Raw genomic sequence first — 19,907 nt, forward strand, 5'->3', positions numbered from 1 at the left:
CTGAGCCACCCAGGCACACTGGTTTTTTTTTTTAAAGATTTTTTTTTTTTTTAAAGATTTTATTTATTTGCGAGAGAGAGAATGAGAGACAGAGAGCATGAGAGGGAGGAGGGTCAGAGGGAGAAGCAGACTCCCTGCCGAGCAGGGAGCCCGATGCGGGACTCGATCCCGGGACTCCGGGATCATGACCTGAGCCGAAGGCAGTTGCTTAACCAACTGAGCCACCCAGGCGCCCCTTTTTTTTAAAAGATTTTATTTATTTATTTGACAGAGAGAAAGAGAGCGAGCGCGAGAGCGAGCCCGAGCAGGGGGAGCAGCAGAGGGAGAGGGAGAAGCAGGGACCCCGATGTGGGGCTCAACCTCAGGACCCTGAGATCATGACCTGAGCCGAAGGCAGATGCTTAACCAACTGAGCCACCCAGACACTCCTAAAACCTCGGTATTATTAAGCAGGTGTTGTATGTATGGGTGACTTTAGTTAAAATGCCACACCTGACTTCACCTGGGCTTAGATTTGAACCTTCTTGTGGCTGGGGTTACCCAGGCACAGCAAGCAAATATTCCAGAGGTTTGAGTCATCTCAGAATGTATTCCATTCCCCATTCCAGTCTTGTCATACGTCACACTGAAGGAGAGTATTTTTTTAAACTGCAGTGTCTATAAGCATCACCAGAGGGTACTTACTAGAGGAACTGGTTAGGGCAGGACTACTGTTTTTATTTATTTGTTTGTTTGTTTATTTATATTTCTTTTATTTTTATTTTTTTTATTATGTTAGGCTCCATACAGTACTTCATTAGTTTTGATATAGTGTGCACCTGAGGCAAGCAGTTATGTGGGTGATTCATGACCACACTTGGAGAAACAGAGCATCATGTTTACTTAACTTCATTAACCCTTTATTAGAGAGAACTCATGTTCTGCAAATTTTGTTGGGTTTAGTCTATTTTCCAGGCATCTAAATTAAGCTTACCATTGTATGGTAGTAGCGAGAATTTTTAGAGATTAGATTTATACTTGATTATTTCTAATATTCAAGGAATTATCTTTCACTTCCTGAGACTTCAAGTGTCACAGTATCCAGATGCTTGGCCATCAGGCCCTGATTTAGATACAGAAGTCCAAATTCAGGTCAAACTCTCCTCATTTGATATTCTACTGGAGTCGAACTTTTTGGAGAATTTTGCTCTTTGAGAATGATGAGAAAGAGGAAAAGCAGAACGAGAGGAATCGCAACAATATTTCATATACTGGAAGTATTTGATTCTTATGACCGCCACTATCAGGTTTTCAAGGGTTCATTACACAAGTGTTTGTGAAAGCATTATTCATTTAACAAATATTTACCAGAACCAAGAATGATTTTCTTAACTGCAATGAAAGGATTGATTAGTCCTTTCCACCTTGCTTAGGAATGAGGAATAAAATACCATCTTAGATAACTGATAGATACCATCTTTATATGCCTTTCACTAATTTAAAATGCACTGATTGTAAATTGTTAAGCAATCGCTCTAGCAGAATGGTGCTTTCTTAACTTCCAAACTCCACAATGCATATGAGTATCTGCAATTTTTGGATAAGAAGGATAAAAATGCAAATGAATAAACACAGGAGAGTATTTCCAATTAGATTTTGTAAAGTAACTTAACTTCAAAGCTGCTACTTCTCCTGGTGGGGATAGGGAGGAACTTTGCACATGATCCTGAATATATCTTTACAGCAAACTTAGCTTCAAATTTTAAAAAATGTGTAACTACTGAATTATCTTTTAGATATATATCCCTGGGAGATGAGAATAGGGTCTGCGATTCATCACATCCATCATTCTCTTCATTGGATTTGGTTTCCCATCCTTAGAATCCAACATTGAAAGACGATAATTTCTGGAATTTTGTTAAGTTAGTACTATATGAACAGAAAAAATATTTTATAGTTCTAGCGGAGATCAGTTATTGGTTTTAGACTACATCTAAACTAAGCCAATGAAGCAAATCCTTAGTTACAATGTGGATAATCGTAACGCCCCTGCCCATCATAAAGAGTTGAATGTGAAAGCACAAAGTGCATGTACTGATGTCCTATGTATGTGTGTATGCATATTTACATATAAAATCTATCCTTGAAAAAATACAATTTACTCACTTGTACAATGGGTTAAATGATTCCTACATTTCAGAATTAGTTAGAGGATTAGTGAGGTAAGCACGTTAGTATAGTGACCAACATATGTTTATTGAGTGTCCCTTACATTCTAGACAGTATGCTAACACTGGGTAAGTGCAATAAGCTAGAGTCCTGACTTCAAAGCTCTTACCTTCTAGTTGGGAAAGACAAACACATATAAAAAATGAATGAGATAATTTCAGCTCAGTGTTATGAAGAAGATAAAACAGAACCATGTGGGAGGGAGAGGCGTGGAACATTCCAAACAGCACGAACAGTCAGTACATACACTCTGAGCTGGAAGCATGGCGGAAGAACAGAAAGAAAGCAAGTGTGGCCAAAGAACAGTGAACCAGAAGGGTGGAGGCAGATTGGAATTTGGAGGGTGTAGTTAGAAAGAGCCCTAGATCATGTAGGACTTTTGATTTTATTCTACAGGTCACAGGAAACCACTGGAGAAGAGTTTTCAATAGGGGAGTAACACTTTGACTTATGTTTTTTAGTAAGGTCCCTCTGGTTGTTACACTGAGGATGATCGATAAAGGGGCAGGAATGGAAGACAGCATATTGGGTTAGGAAGCTGGTTTGATGGGTTAGACTAGAGCTTTAGCAATAAAGATACTGAAAAGTAGTTGGGCTGGGGATATCTTTGGGGGATAAAGCCAAAAGTCCTTGCTAATGGACTGGATGAAGACTGTGAAGGAAAGCAAGAAACCAAGAATAATGCCTAGGTTTAGGGCTCAAACAATGGGGGCCACTGGGGAAGGCTTCAACTGGGAAGAGGATCCTTGGGCAATGTTTTGGCTATGAGATATCATATGGTGCATTTAGAGCATGGGGGGGGGGAAGTCAGTCTGGAGGATATATGATACCTGAAGATTGTGGATTGAATGACATCACCTGGCCAGAAAGTATAGAAACGAAGAAAAGAGGGCTGAGGGTGAAGCCTTGAATGTTCCAACATTTAGAGGAAGAGAGCCAGCAAAAAGACTATAACCAGGGAACTTAGGCACATGCTAAATTTAGATGAGGAATATCCCTCCTCTATGCAGAGCATCCCTCTGCTATGGGTCACCATGGTGATACACACTGGGTATACAGAGCCTGCAACTTTTTAATGGGCTCTATAAACAGATTCAATGCCTAAGGTGAAGCAACATTTTCTAAAGCGATTCCAACTTACCTGTTATTAGCTTGATGAAAGTGTCATTTGCTTATTTTAGTGAGTCAGTATTTATTTTAAGTGAGTCAGTCTTACAGTACCTTTAGAAAGACACTAGCTTTTTTTTTTTTTTTTTTAACCCCTATTTCCTGTTAGGAAAAAAAAAATCCAAACCACTAAATAACTGTTATAGTTTGTTATTACATACTTGTAGATAATCATGTACTTGCATAATTCTGTTCTTTTTCTCCTGTTTTCAGCTACTCCAGGGCTTGGGAAACTGCCTAAGGATTTCTTTCTGGGGGAGTCCTCAAAATCTAGATTATCTAAATATGTTCTCCGTGAAGAAGTTTCTTGATTCATTGGAAGTTACCACACACTTATAGCTCATACACTCTATATTTCCCTCAAAATTTGGGGAAAACTCAGGGCTGACTCACTTCCTTCTGACGATCTCTCCTACTGGAGGTCGATGGCCAACTGCGGGTGCTACTCTGCTGGCCACTTAACTCTTCCTCAGAGCAAGGTAGCTGATGTTCCTCTTAAAGATATTCCCTCCCAGTTGTGTGTGTCTGTGTCGGGAGAGCACATACATAGGGAAGGGTGTGGTCTGTGTGGGGAAAACACTTCTGTTAAGTCAAAAGACTATATTTGAAGCTGACTTTCCATAGGAAAAAACTATAATCTAGGATGCATTCCTGATGGCAAGTCCAGATGCCTGCTTTAAAAAAAAAAATAGAATGCCTCCAAGCACAATGGTTTAAATACACCATGAATGACGTGCCTTTTTTTAAAAAAATATTTATTTATTTATTTATTAAAGATTTTATTTATTTGACAGAGAGAGACACAGCGAGAGAGGGAACACAAGCAGGGGGAGTGGGAGAGGGAGAAGCAGGCTTCCCGCCAAGGAGGAAGCCCGATGCGGGGCTCGATCCCAGGACGCCGGGATCATGACCTGAGCCGAAGGCAGATGCCCAACGACTGAGCCACTCATGTGCCCCTAAAGATTTATTTATTTATTTTAGAGAGAGAAAGAGAGAGAGTGAGTGAGCGAGCGAGAGAGAGCGAGAGTGAGCACAGGGGAGGGGCAGAGGGAGAGAGAGAATATCAAGCAGACTCCTACTGATCGAGAAGCCCCACACAGGGCTCCATCCCATAACCCTGAGATCATGACCTGAGCCAAAATCAAGAGTTGGACGCTTGGGGTGCCTGGGTGGCTCAGTCGTTAAGCGTCTGCCTTCAGCTCAGGTCATGATCCCAGGGTCCTGGGATCGAGCCCCGCATCGGGCTCCCTGCTCGGCAGGAAGCCTGCTTCTCCCTCTCCCACTCCCCCTGCTTGTGCTTCCTCTCTCGCTGTGTCTCTGTCTGTCAAATAAATAAAGAAAATCTTTAAAAAAAAAAAGAAAAAATGGGGAATTCTTAAAAAGAAAAAAAAAAAAGAGCTGGACGCCTAACCAACTGAGCCACCCAGGCACCCTGAATGCTGTGCTTCTTGTAAGGCATAATAAGGGTCTAGAATGTGCATACATGGATTAGACAAAACACTGTAACGGCGGATCCCGCAGAGTATTACATCAATGTGGAAAGGTAGCGGAACTAAAACGGAAGACTCCTAGGACACAGGCTGGAGAGAGCCCAAAGCCAGGGACAGAAGAGAGCGCTGGTGCAGAGCTATGCAGAACCAGGAAAGGGCGCCTCGGTGGCTCAGCTGGTTAAGCGGCAAGTGGGGGTGTGGTGACAGTGATGGTGGGCGGAGGAGTGGAGGGAAAGGGTATAGGGAACACAGGATCCTGAGTACTAAGAAGAAAATCTACTGTCTGGGCAACAGCACTGGTGAGCAATGAACCCAAGTGATCCAACCGTACCGTAGGAGTGAACTCTTTAAGTTAAACTGCTCTAAGCTGAGGCCCATCCTAGAGTAAAGGTCAACACTGGCATGACTGACCTATGAGGTCCTTTGCCCCAGAACTAGTGTTATTACGACACTGTACTTTGCTTATTAAAATTAATTTTATTAAACAGTCCTCTCAGGCATCTTTCACATATGCGTTTTCTTTTGAAATTACTTCATGTTACTACAAAAAGCAGCATTAAACACAAGGACAGATGTGTGTGTGCATGTGTGTTTTTAAAAACATGGTCTATTCAATTAGTCCAGCCATGATATTAGATGGAAAAAAAATGTCCTTCCAGGATCCTTATCGTTATTGTGGAGTATGTGTTCTTTGAATTTCTTGCCTTGTTTTTGGGATCACCTTATTATGCAACATCTGCTCTGAATTTCAAATGTGATAAACAGAGTATGAGTGTCGGTGGCAGATGGCTAATGACCAGCAGCGACAGGGCATTCAAGCCTGCCTTGTTTTCTGAGAAGCGATATTTTCATGTTAATTTGCTCTGTGTCCTGCAAAGATGAGACAAATCACCTGCTCATAATTCAGGCAAAGTAGAGACCACCAGGAGCTGAGAGGGGGTAATGGCTCGATTCCTTTAGGGGTGAGAGGAGAGAAGGGTCTGGGAGACTCTTCCTCATTTGCAGTGGAGGGGGACCCATCAGTCACTTTGCATTATGTCAGATGGAGAAAGATGAATCAGCCCTGGGCATCCCATACTGACACCAGAGCCACTGTTTACTGCAAGCAGATATTATTCATGAAAACAGACATTTCCCAGAGGCAGAAAACAGGTGCTATTAAGAGTGTGTGTCAGTCTCTGAAGTCTGGGTTTTGTAAAATAAATCTAATAGTATATTTTATCTCCTAGTGAAAAGATTACAACCAACAGAAATCTGTAAGAAACATTCAATTGAAGATAAAATGAAATCTAATTCACAGGGAAAATGACCCACACAGACACATAAACCTTGAGCTTTTTGGCCTTCTCAAGCCCTATAGAATTCATTTATCACAGAAATACATACGTAAAATGTAATTTTTATTCCAAGATTGAGTCATACAAAGGGGCCATATGGTCCTGAACTAAAAGAACCCTGTCCTATTTTGGAGAGGCAGCTGATCTCTTCTGACTGATCTTTCAGTGCCTTGAATTTCTAACTTGTGAAATTATACTGCCAATTTCATCAAACATGTCATATGCACAGAACGTCCAAAGAAAGATATTAGGTTCTCAAGAGGGAGTTTATAAGATGTTGAGAAGCCAGGTCATATACTAGCAAATACACCGTACCATTATAGGCAAGCCTAAGTACCAAATGAGTAGTTCAGTAAAACAGGGCATTTCATTTTAAAACCCTATAAACCTCCTTAAGGAACAAGGAGACAGATTTTATTTATAGGTTCTTTCTGATTCCCTCTCATAGGGCGGCAGATAAAGGCATGAAAGAGAAAAAAAATCTGGAAGCCCCCTTTTCCCATAAAGCCCTCATAAATAAAAAGTGCTATATTAAGCACAGAAACTCTAAATTTATCATGAACCCTAAAAAAAAAAAAAAAAAAAAAGCCAATCATTAAGGTGTCAATTGTCTCATAAGTTAAAGCGTGGAAGTCCCAGAAGACAATGTCACATCTCAAAGAAAAATAAAGATGGCACTGAATTTGCCCACAATCAAGTAAACTGAAAGATAACATTCTGAATTAGAGGAAAACTAGATACTAGATAAGTCTATGAGGCAAAATGTGAGTATCTGTTGACTTCCAAGTACAGCAGTCAGCAGGCTTCTCTAAACAAATGTCATTATCAACACCAACGGATGTGCCTTACAATGTCAAGAAGAGGTGACGAAGACCTTGAGATGAAGTATGCATTAGATGTAGACATGTGGGACGCCTGGGTGGCTCAGTTGGTTAAGCGACTGCCTTCGGCTCAGGTCACGATCCCGGAGTCCCGGGATCGAGTCCCGCATCGGGCTCCCTGCTCAGCGGGGAGTCTGCTTCTCCCTCTAACCCTACCCCCTCTTGCGCTCGCTCTCTCAAATAAATAAATAAAATCTTAAAAAAAAAAAAAAGGGTAAGCACCTTTTCGTAAGCTCCTGGACATTTGGATTTCCTCTTTTGTGAAGTGCCTATTCACATCTTCCACCATTTTTAAAGATTGTGTTATATGTCTTTTTCTGATTGAAGGTAAGGGGCGCCTGGGTGGCTCAGTTGGTTGGGCGACTGCCTTCGGCTCGGGTCATGATCCTGGAGTCCCGGGATCGAGTCCCGCATCGGGCTCCCTGCTCGGCGGGGAGTCTGCTTCTCCCTCTGACCCTCCCCCCCTCATGGGCTCTCTCTCATTCTCTCTCTCTCAAATAAATAAATAAAATCTTTAAAAAAAAAATCTTAAAAAAAAAAGATGTAGATGTGTTTATTTATTTATATTTTTAGAGTAAGGTGTATTTTATTTTATTTTTTTTTAAAGATTTTATTTATTTATTTGACAGAGAGAGACACAGCGAGAGAGGGAACACAAGCAGGGGGAGTGGGAGAGGCAGAAGCAGGCTTCCCGCAGAGCAGGGAGTCTGATGCGGGGCTCGATCCCAGGACCCTGGGATCATGACCTGAGCCGAAGGCAGACGCTTAACGACTGAGCCACCCAGGCGCCCGAGTAAGGTGTATTTTAAAATGTTGGAAGGAACCACCCGTGATTTTATTTTATTCTCATGAGCCTCTCAATGGCAATTTCCCGTTCAGGCCTATACCATACTTCACACTTACTTAATCAAAGCCTGACATGAATACCACGCAGTAATCGCAGGCTTCTCCCAGTGAGTTCACCCGACCATCAACCTTCACAAATACTTAGGGCTTCAGGGTGCTTTTCTAATTTTTTTAAAAATAACAAATGGTATTTAAAAGAATTTGAAAAATTGTTACGTGATCTATGTAACAAGCAGATCAAATAAGCCCATTCTGGGTTCTTTTTTTTTTTTTTTTTTTAAGATTTTATTTATTTATTTGACAGAGAGAGACACAGTGAGAGAGGGAACACAAGCAGGGGAAATGAGAGAGGGAGAAGCAGGCTTCCCGTGGAGCAGGGAGCCCGATGCGGGGCTCGATCCCAGGACCCCGGGATCATGACCTGAGCTGAAGGCAGACGCTTAACGACTGAGCCACCCAGGCGCCCCCTGGGTTCTTTTCTAATAAACATGTTGATGAAAATACTAAACAAAAAGATTTTACCTCTGTCATACCTACTCAGAGACCATGGAGCATTCCAGTTTTACCCAAGTTCTGCTCACCTCCTGTAATTTATGTCCTGAGCGGGCACTAGAATATCCTGAACTTAAGTGGGTAACCGGTAAACAGCGCCCCAGAAAACGTGGTGGAGGGCAGAGCATTGAGGAAAATTCCCTTAGCTTAAATGATCTCATAGGAGGTCTTTTCTTGATTTTTCTGTTTTATATCTATTCATGTTAAGATTTTTTGCATATTTATAATTATTTTACAATATGGCATGTTCTGACACTTGCAAGACAATGTCAGTACTAATATCTGTGTTTTTGAAGAACATTTTAGAAAATATTTTGGTACCATAATACAAAGAATCAGCTGTAGACTGTGCTCATTCATAAGTGTTTTTTTTTTTTTAACCTGAAAACACTCCCTAAACTATTGAAATAACCATAAGAAAGTGTGTACCACATGCTTCTGGGTGTACTTTATCTCTTCTAAGGTCCTTGAGAGTAAGCTTCTTGACTAATTCATCTTTCTGTTCCCCAAAGCACAAAACTCTGTAAATATTCAATAAATATTTGTACCAATATACTCAGAAAAACTCTTATTACACAAAACATTCTATATAAGAATCCAATTGTTCTCCCAGTAGGTTGCTCATAATAACAATACTCTCTTGATCTAGTTATCTGGTTGTTGAGACTGCCTATAAATAAACCTATACAAAAACAAAATATTTGTTTTCTGGCTGAGTCCTTACAAAATTCAATTAACCAGAACCCCAACTAACCAGAACCCCAACTAACCAGAAACTAACAGATGTTTATCCTGAATACCAACTTTTTTTTTTTTTAGATTTTATTTATTTATTTATTTGTCAAAGAGAGAGAGAAAGAAAGAGCAAGCACAAGCAGGGGGAGAAGCAGGCAGAGGGAGAAAGAAGCAGACTCCCACTGGGCAAGGAGCTCTATGCAGAACTCGATCCCAAGACCCTAAGATCATGACCTGAGCCAAAGGCAGATACTTAACGGACTGAGCCACCCAGGCACCCCCACCCTCAAGAATTCCCCCCAACCTGGGGTGCTTGGGTGGCTCAGTCCGTTAAGCATCCAACTCTAGATTTTGGCTCAGGTCATGATCTCAGGGTCAAGAGACTGAGCCCTGCATTGGGCTCCACACTGGGGCGTAGAGCCTGCTTAAGATTCTCCCTCTCACTCTGCACCCACCCCACCACACCCACACCCTCTCTCTCTCTCAAAAAAAAAAAAAAAAGAAAGAAAAAGAAAGAAAGAAAGAAGAAAGAATTCCCCCCAACCCACTTCGTTTCTACACCTGCCTGATCAAACTTTAGCACAATGCATCACTCTGGCTTATCAACCATTTTAACTACACAGATACTTTTGTAAATGATTCCACTCAGCAGCCTCTAATGCCAGGAGAATTTAATGTGCAGCTCAAGTTATCTATGCAGGTGGTAACGTATGGCATAAATATACAGTTACCTTGTCTTGCTGCTTAAAAATGACCCTCCCCTCAAAATAATTTTGAACTTAGAACTAACTACACCCGAAGAAGCTGATGATGTTTCTGACGGTATATATTTAAGCTGTTGGAAGTATTTAAAAATAATTTTTAAATAATCATATCTGAAGAAAGGTTGTTAATGTGTCTTATTTATTGAGTACTTATGTGTAAAGATCATTGCATAGCGAATGTCAGGATACCAAGATGAATGAATATGGACATAAATAATCACAATTAAAGGTAGAAAATAGGACCAAGAGGGGGAGATGTGTAGAACCAGCGCTGTAAGACCAATGAGACTGCATCCAGCTATAAAAGCTGATCAAATGCTATCTGGGGTGGGCCTCATATTTCAGCAGATAGTTATTGGTGGAGGGGGGCAAAGAAATGACACTGAGGAGGGGGACCACATAGGTAGGAAATCATGAATCATACAAAGAGTCTAATTTGGCAGACAGAGTCCATGAGAAGGGGCTATGCCCTGCAGGATGAACAAGGGGTTTCAGACAAACTCATAGAGGAGAGAACTGAAGCCACACTGGACTAGAAAGTGAGAGGAAAGAGGGGTGCAGGGACAGAGGAGAAGAGGGCCAAGAACAGGTAAGAAGGAATACCTACATTCACTTTTTTTTTTTAATGTTTTTATTTATTTATTCATGAGAGTCAGAGAGAGAGAGAGAGAGAGAGGCAGAGGCAGAGGGAGAAGCAGGCTCCCACTGAGCAGGGAGCCCGATGCGGGACTCGATCCCAGGACCCTGGGATCATGACCTGAGCCGAAGGCAGACGCTTAACCATCTGAGCCACCCAGGCGCCCCTACATTCACTTTTTAAAAAACATTTTATTCATTTATTTAGAGAGCATGTGCACGTGAGCCGGGGGGGTGGGGAGGGGCAGAGGGAGAGAGATCATCTCAAGCTGACTCTGTGCTGAACCCACTCGGGGCTTGATCTCATGACCCTGACATCATAACCTGAGCTGAAATCAAGAATCAGGCACTTAACTGACTGAGCCACCCAGGCACCGCAGGAATACCTACATTTCAAGGGCCTTCAAGTCCCTGAAACTGCTGAGGAAGAAATGAGTGCACTACTGAGCATCATATTCTTTTATGGAAGGCAGATGGGAACATAAACCCTTTATCAATCTAAAACCAAAGGAATAAATCATTCAGTATGTCAAGTTCTAAATGTGTCAGTATCTAAAAACACCACCTAGCTATCACGAAAAGACAAGATAAAGTATTTCCAGCTACTACCTCCTATCTAAAATGATGCTGAATTTTAGAACCCATTTCTAAACAATGAATGATTAGGTAAGGAGTCTGTTTAGTTAAGTCACCTAAAACACATAAATGAAAGAAAGGGTCTTCATGAAGACCTGCATGCGATGCTCATTGATCTAAGAGATGTACTGGGAAGTTCCACTAAGCAGAACAGAAGTATGACCAACAGAACTTCCTATGCAGGTTTTTCCGTTAGATTTAAAGGAAGAAAGGACCTCTGGTCAATCCAGCACATCTAGCTTGCTGATCTCTAAGGAGTCTTAAGTCATCCCTGAATCCCAAGGGTTTAGGACAGTGGGGTACTGTGGCTTCCTGTAAGTGTTTCATGAATGAGAAAAAAAATGGAGAAAGAAGGGCCTAAGAACCATATTTCAGATTTACATAGTATAATTTACATCCTGGAGTCAGTATACAATTATAATATGTAATATGCTTATGCCTGAAGTTTCAAATTATGTCCCTCAGAGTCTGTGAATGATCAGAAAAAGACTGAGCTGTATTCACGACACTATACCTTCTAAAGTTAGGGCCAGATAATGTACATATAGATACTTTTCAGTAGTTTTAATATGTATTAAAACTAAAAAGGTTTTTTTCACTGAGTCCTAAAATTAATGAACTAGAATTTATCTCATTCTTTGAACATCTCACTTAGTTGATATACCTAATTATATACTGAGTTCCAAAAGCTCTAATTCTGTCAATATTTTAAGTAAGCTCTACACCCAACGTGGGCCTTGAACTCACGACCCTGAGATCAAGAGTCACATGCTCTACTGACTGAGCCAGCTAGGTGCCTCTCTGGCAATTTTCATATGTAAGAAATGCGATTGCTTAATGGTCTATAATAGTGTGACTATTTAATCAAGCAGAAAGATGATTCTTGGTACCTTTATGGTTTCAGTGGGCACTCCAGGCTCCGGGACTTTATCCAAGTAAGTGGTCAAGTCTTGATCAACATGTTCAAACACTAATGTTAGTTTGGTTTCTCTGTCTGTCCGTGACACTGTGCATACATCAAACAACCTAAAAGAAAAAAGAAAGAGATATTAAGTAGGCGACAATAAGCAAAGAAGTAACCTGTATGTCTTACATATATCCTGCAATTCAATCATACAATAGGAAAAAAAAATACCAGTGTTCATCATAGTGATAATATATGTAAGGATGCCTAATGGGATCTGATACTCTAATAGCAATATGAGATTCAGGAGAGAAGCACTTGATTAAGTGAGGACAAAATCCATAGCAGCAAAGAGAAAACAACATGACTGGAGAGTAAGAATGTCTGCCTGGAGAGTTTCCTTAGTTAAGACCTTACTTACGTACAACTTGCCAAGAGAGATAGTTTAAAAAACTACAGCCTAGGAAAAATATGGTTCTTCTTAGCACAGTTCAAGAATTATTAAAGAGACAGATTAAGCATTCTTTGGAGATGCTGGACTCTGCAGTGAAGATTTTCCTGGAATTTAAGGTGTTACAATCATGCCTGTGAAAATAAGGATGATGACATACAGAGAAATTTGGGTTATTTCTAAGAGGGACTTCTCATCCTGGTGAATCAAATCATTTCCCTGGAAAGGACATAAATTCTTAGTTTAAAAATTCCAAATATCATGCTAATGAAAACTGAAATTTTAACATTTTTGGGGGGAGAAAAGGGGTATTTGAAACTGCATTAGTAAGCTACATTACCTTTAACTGATACAGAGTAACAGACTTTATAATTAAGTTTGGATGGGTGAATCTAATGTCTTCCATACCATTCCATGACTAAGTCAAAATTCAAGTTTTAAAATAAGTGAAGCCTTCAGTAGTCAAAAGCATTTTCAAGCCCAAGGACAAATTCTTCTTTACTTTCAGCCACACACAGGACGCTATCCAGCACGAGATGCTCACCACATGTTTGAATAATTAAACAAACCACCTGTAAACAAGCTGTAAGTAATTTGACAAGAATGTAATATAAATACTAAGAAAAGGCTAATAAAATGCTATTCTTACAGTCTTTTCTTTCATTTTTAAAAATCGAATAAACACTCTTTCTTTCTCTTCAAAGAAACTAACTACAAATGTGCATATAACCCGTCACTAAAATGCAGGGTTGACTCTCAATTATGTACTTTGTATTATTACCTCTGTTGAATTTTTAATGCCGAACTGGTTCACCAGGCCACCCCACTGCATTTCTGGGCTAAATGGGGCCCCACAACATTTGGTACTTCTCTGTGAATTTAAACTAAGCTTTAAAATAAACTAAAGAACACTGTAATTAAGTTAAATCTGGTGGGATGGACACCGCCACCAACCACACACACTTCACAGCCAGATCCACGCTACTTTTTAATTATGGGCAGGTTGGGATGAGTTCTACAACTCCACCAAAATCAATTAAGATCAACTGAATTTCTTCTCACGTTTATTTACTTCTAAATATTCCAATTTCTAAGTTTTAAAGATTTTATTATTTATTTGAGAGAGAGCGAGAGTGTGTGTGTGTACACACACACACACACACACACACACACGCACGCCTGTGAGCAGGGGGAGAGGGGCAGAGGGGGAGGGAGAGGGAGAGAGAGAGAGAATCTGAAGCAGAGTTAAGCCCGACTGGGGTGGATCCCAGGACCATGAGATGATGACCTGAGCTGAAACCAACAGTCGGACGCCCAACTGACTAAGCCACCCAGGTGCCCCTGATTTCTAAGTTTTATTTAAAAAACATTTTTTTTAAGATTTTATTTATTTATTTGAGAGAGAGAGCATGAGAGCAAGGTGAGGGGCAGAGGGAGAAGCAGGCTTCCCGCTGAGCAGGGAGCCCGATGCGGGGCTCGATCCTGGGACTCTGGGATCATGACCTGAGCCGAAGGCAGATGCTTAACCAACTAAGCCATCCAGGTGCCCTGATTTCTAAGTTTTAATCATCTACTTCTGAACTTGATTTTTTTCAAATTCCAAAGTCTTCTGATGTCACTAATGTGACTTATTCTGGAAAACTATTATAATAAAGTAAAAACTCCTAATAAATTTATTAAAGATAAATCATCATACGAGTGCCATACTATGACAATGATGATCACTATCATGCATGAATTCGACACCTGGGAAGTTTATCAAAACAACTTCAGTTTGGTAGAATGAACCCATTTATTAATGGGCTCCTTTGAACCATCTTCTTTCCATTATAAAACCCACATACTTCTCCAGCTTCACTTTTTTTCTTCCTTTTGAAGAAGAAAAAGGAGTTCCACAATCACCAAGCTTCTTTGTATAGGTTACTTCTATTTTTGTAATAAAATAAAACAGCAATGAATCAAAAATGACATGCACTAAATTCAAACACAAACATGGGAACTGCACCACTACAGGAGCGCTTCTTAAATATTACTTTTAAAATGTTTTCCATTATAATTAATACATTTCCTTCATGAAAAAAAATATATTTTTTTTTTACCACTGCCTCAGGTCAGCACTGATTTTAGTAACTCCAGTTCTTCCTGCACTTATAGTTTGTAATATATGACATTTTAGTAATTTCCAAAAGAAAAAAAAATTTGACAGGGACATAACTGGAGAATAAAATGATCATAAAACACTGCTGAACCAAAAGGCCTGCTTCCAAACCGTTGTTAGTTACCTAACCGTCGTGGCAGTATGCTCTGTTGCTTCATTTTACTGAAACCATGCTTCCAAACACTGTTTGTATGACACAATTCAAGAATAACATCTAACCCACCCAAGTTACTTTCCTCAAAGTTATAACATTCTCTTCAAAATATGAAGACTCACCGATGGTACCTGAAGCAACCGGACTCCACACACGAAATGGGCAAAGGTGAGCCCATGAAGCCACTGCCAATTGCTCTAAATCATAAGCCATGGAGAAAAGGCACTCATTTTAATTGGCAATTTTTTAAAGATTTTATTTATTTGAGAGAGAGAATGAGAGAGAGAGAGCGCGCGCAAGCGCACACATGAGCACGGGGAGGGACGAGGGGAGGGACAAGCAGACTCCCCGGTGAGCAAGGAGCCCGATGCAGGACTCGATCCCAGGACCCTGGGATTACGACCTGAGCCAAAGGCAGACGCTTAACCAACTGAGCCACCCAGGCGCCACTAATTGGCAATTTTTAAAATGTGGAATTTTAAAGAGATATGTGTGACCGTGCATAGCATACAACATTCCTGTATAAATTTTAATGTATATAATTATTTTATTTTCAAGGTTACAAAAAGAATGGCATTAGGTAGAAGTGGGTCATGCTGGTTCAAGGAGATAATTCTTTTTATTTTTTAAGGTGCTATTATTTTGGGGGTGGACTTTCTCAAATCAGATTTTAGAACTTTATTTTACAAGTGAAGATCACAGTTTTCATTTTGTGCCAACATTTCTTCCCCACAGATACAATGTAGACATTCATATCTTCAAAGCAAAAAATCATCAAAATAGAAGATTAGCATAGCATAGTCACATCCTACTGATAATGGTTATACATGCATGTTTTTTATTGGTCTCCAAACCACTGGGAGTTTATTTAACCAAGGCTCTCTAAGCTTTTATTATTTGTGTGCAACTCCAGAGAAAACCAGTTTATCAATTATAATGTAGTGCTCATATCAGGGTAAATGACACTCTTCCAGTGAATAAATACATGTCAGTCATTGCACAGGTAATTTAGGTCTCTTTTATGTCCCCAGTACAGGACAACTATTGAATTATCTAGAGAATCAAATTTAAATGAAATATCCAAAAGGTAGCTCATATGATGGTATAATCTAGATGATCTTAGCCTAAATTTATTCCTGTTAGCCAAGTTAATAGTAGTAGTTTTCTTGTAGAGAGTGATTCTAAACACAGTGAGTAGATGCCTGCTAGCTCTCATCCTAGTGTTTGAGAACCACATACTACTTTATTGTCCATGCCTCAGGTAACAGACCACAAAGGCTTACTGGAAAGAAAAGAAATATGGCATCAAATTGGTCATTTCTTCGCACCCCTCCCAAAAGGCCAAAACAGTTCAGTGGCTAAGTTTTCAAGTTTTCCTAACTAGAAAGTTTTAGGGGAATTACTGATTTAGTTGAAGGGAGAAAGCAACGAGTAACACAGTATTTTCGAAGAGTGTTAACAATTTTGTGAAGATTATCAGTTAATGTTGCCCTAAGCTTTGCCAGTTTTTAAATGATTTTTTTTTTAATTGCAAGGGAATAGGCTTAAACTCGGGAAATAAAATATAGGTCAGTCTATTATCTACATATTCTTCATCTTGGCCATGATGTCTTCCAAGCTTTCACCAGAATCTTCCACAGTTACACCTCAGGTATAGAACCTTCTTGCTTTTCGGGACTTGTTTATGGCAGGGTCATTCCTTCAGGTAAGTCAGGAACTGGACCTGAAGAATTCTGCAGTTCCTCCTCTGAAACCTCAGATCCCAACTCAATATCCCATCCCTTATCTTCACATATTATCTCCTCTTCTTCTTGAACAACCTCTTGTCCTTATAGTCTTCCTGCTGCTTCCTGCAATTTCTGTCAACACACTGAGGATCTGGCTTCATGGACCCAGCAGGAAAAAAATCCTGCACTGCATTATATCCAAGGTAAAAACTCACAGTACCAAAGTTTAACAGAAACTTTAACACATTTTGTACCAAGCTCCTAGCAACCATGCCGACAGTGGTAGGAAGACTGGGGGCACACATACCGTCTCATTTAAGAGTCTTCTCATCAGTATTTGCAGCACTTTGGTGGCGCACGTGCAAAACAAGCAGACCCTCCAGGAATTATGAGCTGTATATGCCCTGAAACTGCATTTTCACTGACCCCAGACGCCAGCCACGTTTGCCCAAGTTCATTACAGGCTGTGTTTATTGTCACCTGAGGTTCAAAACCGTCCGCACAGCTAAGAACTAGGTTAAGGAGTTTTCCCTCTTCTCATCCACCATTACTTACTCTCATCCATGAAATGCTGAAAGTCTTCTACTGTGGTTATATTGCAGTTACATACTTCCTAAAGAGCATCTGGGTTCATGTTCCTCAAAGCATATTCTGCTGCTTGAACTTTACTTAATCCTGCTTGATTGGAAGGATAGGGTGGAAGAAAGGTCTATTCATATGTGCCAGTTCCTCCTTGTCGTGGTCAAAGAGTAGCAACGTAGCAAGGCCACGTCAGCAGGCACGCTACCGACTCTGCCGACCCCACTATGGCTACAGCAAAGGTACAGATTTCCTCCTCGCAGTCGCTTCCGATGCCCACTCGGTTCAGTGCCATCAGGCGCCTGCAGGGGTTGGAGTCCATGGCCGCCGGGCCCAGCTTCTTGATGGGAAGGCCGCCCACAGCCCACCGGCTTCTCTCCCGGGCCGGTTTCCACTCCAGCTCCTCTGCCCACTGCTGCGGCCGCTCCCTCCCCAGACTCGGCCGTGGCTGGGACCCTGGCCGCCGCTCTCCCAGCCCTGAATGCTGGGGAAGTGCTCCCAGGTCCCTGCCACTCCCGCCGGCCTCCCACCCTACCGCCTCGGGTGCCCTGCAGCCATCACTCCCCTCCGAACAAACCCTCTTACAGCCTCCTCTCTCCAGGGCTTGAGAGACGGGCCACAGCAGGGCCAGGGTCATCAGCGTCTGGAGCCGGCAGCCTGCGGGGCTGCCTTTCCAGCCACTTAGGATGCTGCAAATGCAGCGTATTACTTTCTCCTTAGAAATTCACAAGTGACATGAAGGGAAGGAGAGGTCCTGGAAGGACCTGGAGGATATCCCCCCCCCCTTCTTTGGCTCCAATGCTGATGGTCAACATCTTACAGAGCCAGGACTCCACTGAAGACATTTTGGGAAATGCTGCTCCACGCTAAAATACAAAATTCAGTCTGACTTGTTTAGTGAACATTATCACTGTAAAAAAAAAAAAGTTATGCTAGTTTATATAGTCTACACTATCTTATGTGTAGGAAATGCATTTTGAGTCAACAATTATAAATACAGGTATTCCCCAGTCTTCGAAAGTTCACGCCACTGCCCTTTTACAAAAGTCCTACATTAGTACAGCTGTTCTCACTAACTGAAGAAATCTCAAAGAGGATTTGTGCTTTTAGGAAAAAGGGAGAAAAGTGAAAATAGCATTCAATACTTGTTTTGTTTTTTTTTTAAGATTTTATTTATTTGACAGAGAGAGACAGAGAGAGACACAGCGAGAGAGGGAGCACAAGCAGGGGGAGTGGGAGAGGGAGAAGCAGGCTTCCCACAGAGCAGGGAGCCCGATGCGGGGCTCAATCCCAGGACCCTGGGATCATGACCCGAGCCGAAGGCAGATGCTAACGACTGAGCCACCCAGGTGCCCCTCAATACTTGTTTTGTAGTGAGCCTTTACAGAGGCAGCACGCATCCCAAACAGTGAAGGGGGCACCCCCAAGCTCCTTCCTCACAATGATACTCAGCCTCTGGGCATTAAGCCGCCTTAGCTTTGGAGGCTCTCGGTGAGCATCTGTGCTTTACCTCGATTTATTTTGTGCACCAGTTAGCAAGATGTGTCCTAAGGTATCAGAAAAGCCTAGGAGAGGTTACTTTTTGGGTCTGGGAACACTCAAAAAATTTTCCACATAAATTAATCGTAACTGCTTCTTCACTTTACACCATTTCAGCCTACAAAAGGTTTCCCAGGAACATTCTACTTTCAAATAGCAGGAAAGGCCTGTATTCATCTGAGGAATTTTAGAACATAATATTTATGATGCTTTTCTGTCTACAATGACTGCCTCTGGAATTACCCCAAATCAAATAAATAATAGTCAATGTGGTGGGCAATAAAGAGAACATAGATGTTTTAATATAACAAATAAGTCTCACATAAAGCAACTGAGCTAAACAAGAACTGAAATCCCTGGTATTTGGCAGGAGGTTAACAATCTGTAATATATTTATATAAATCAATGAGGAATGTGGCCAGGCTGCCTATAACCCCTACACTTGCAAAACGAAAGAGCCAGACAGGTCTGAACATTTGAAAATAAACACTGGAAAATAACTTTAACTGTATGATTCCTTGTGTTGACCAACATCCTAAGACTTTCTAAAACTTTTTTTTTTTTGCTATTCAGTAAACTGACAAAAACACCATTTCAATGATCGCATGACTGCAGTTCCATAAGAGAAATATATTCATACTGTGTTGAATATGAACAAAATATCTCAGAGGACGTTTGGAGGAAATCAAAGCTACCATTCGATATGTATCCATTAGAGCCTAGCTTAATGTGATCCAAGTGAATGTTCAGAAAGGGGAAATGAAAAGCGGTTCTCAGCATTCACTAAGTCTATGAATCCAGTTTAGCTACGCAAAAAGCAATCCAAAAAAGCCAGATAGGTCGTTACCATTTCACAATTAAGCCAGCCAAGCCGCTAACTATCCCATAAAGTTCTCTCCCTGTCTCTATAGTCCTGACCCCTCAGCTGCGGGGCAGAGAGCAAAGCACAGGGTCCAGCACAGCCCTCAGCTTTCCAGCTGTCCTATGATGTCATTATCTCATAACAAAATTTCTCCGTGAATTAACTCTGTATCCTACCCATTGTAATTCTTAATGACTGTTTCCTGTTCATGTTTTCCATTTAACTTGCTATTCTGGATCTACTGCATAGGCAAGTTGCCTTTGTCTAATGGATGGGATTAC

At 41.1% G+C, this 19,907-nt stretch overlaps 1 protein-coding gene and 1 pseudogene across 1 annotated transcript in view; both read right to left on the reverse strand.

Moving 5' to 3' along the window:
• Positions 1 to 19,907, reverse strand: part of CDK6 (cyclin dependent kinase 6) — a 231,218-nt gene that overhangs the window by 155,631 nt on the left and 55,680 nt on the right. The window contains exon 2 of the mRNA XM_021689616.1: positions 12,143 to 12,278. Within this exon, the coding sequence (XP_021545291.1) occupies positions 12,143 to 12,278 (136 nt within the window). The remainder of the gene's footprint in view (positions 1 to 12,142; positions 12,279 to 19,907) is intronic.
• Positions 16,501 to 17,646, reverse strand: LOC110579973 (annotated as a pseudogene).

Source organism: Neomonachus schauinslandi, chromosome 12, assembly GCF_002201575.2.
Source record: "Neomonachus schauinslandi chromosome 12, ASM220157v2, whole genome shotgun sequence".
Taxonomy (NCBI): domain Eukaryota; kingdom Metazoa; phylum Chordata; class Mammalia; order Carnivora; family Phocidae; genus Neomonachus; species Neomonachus schauinslandi.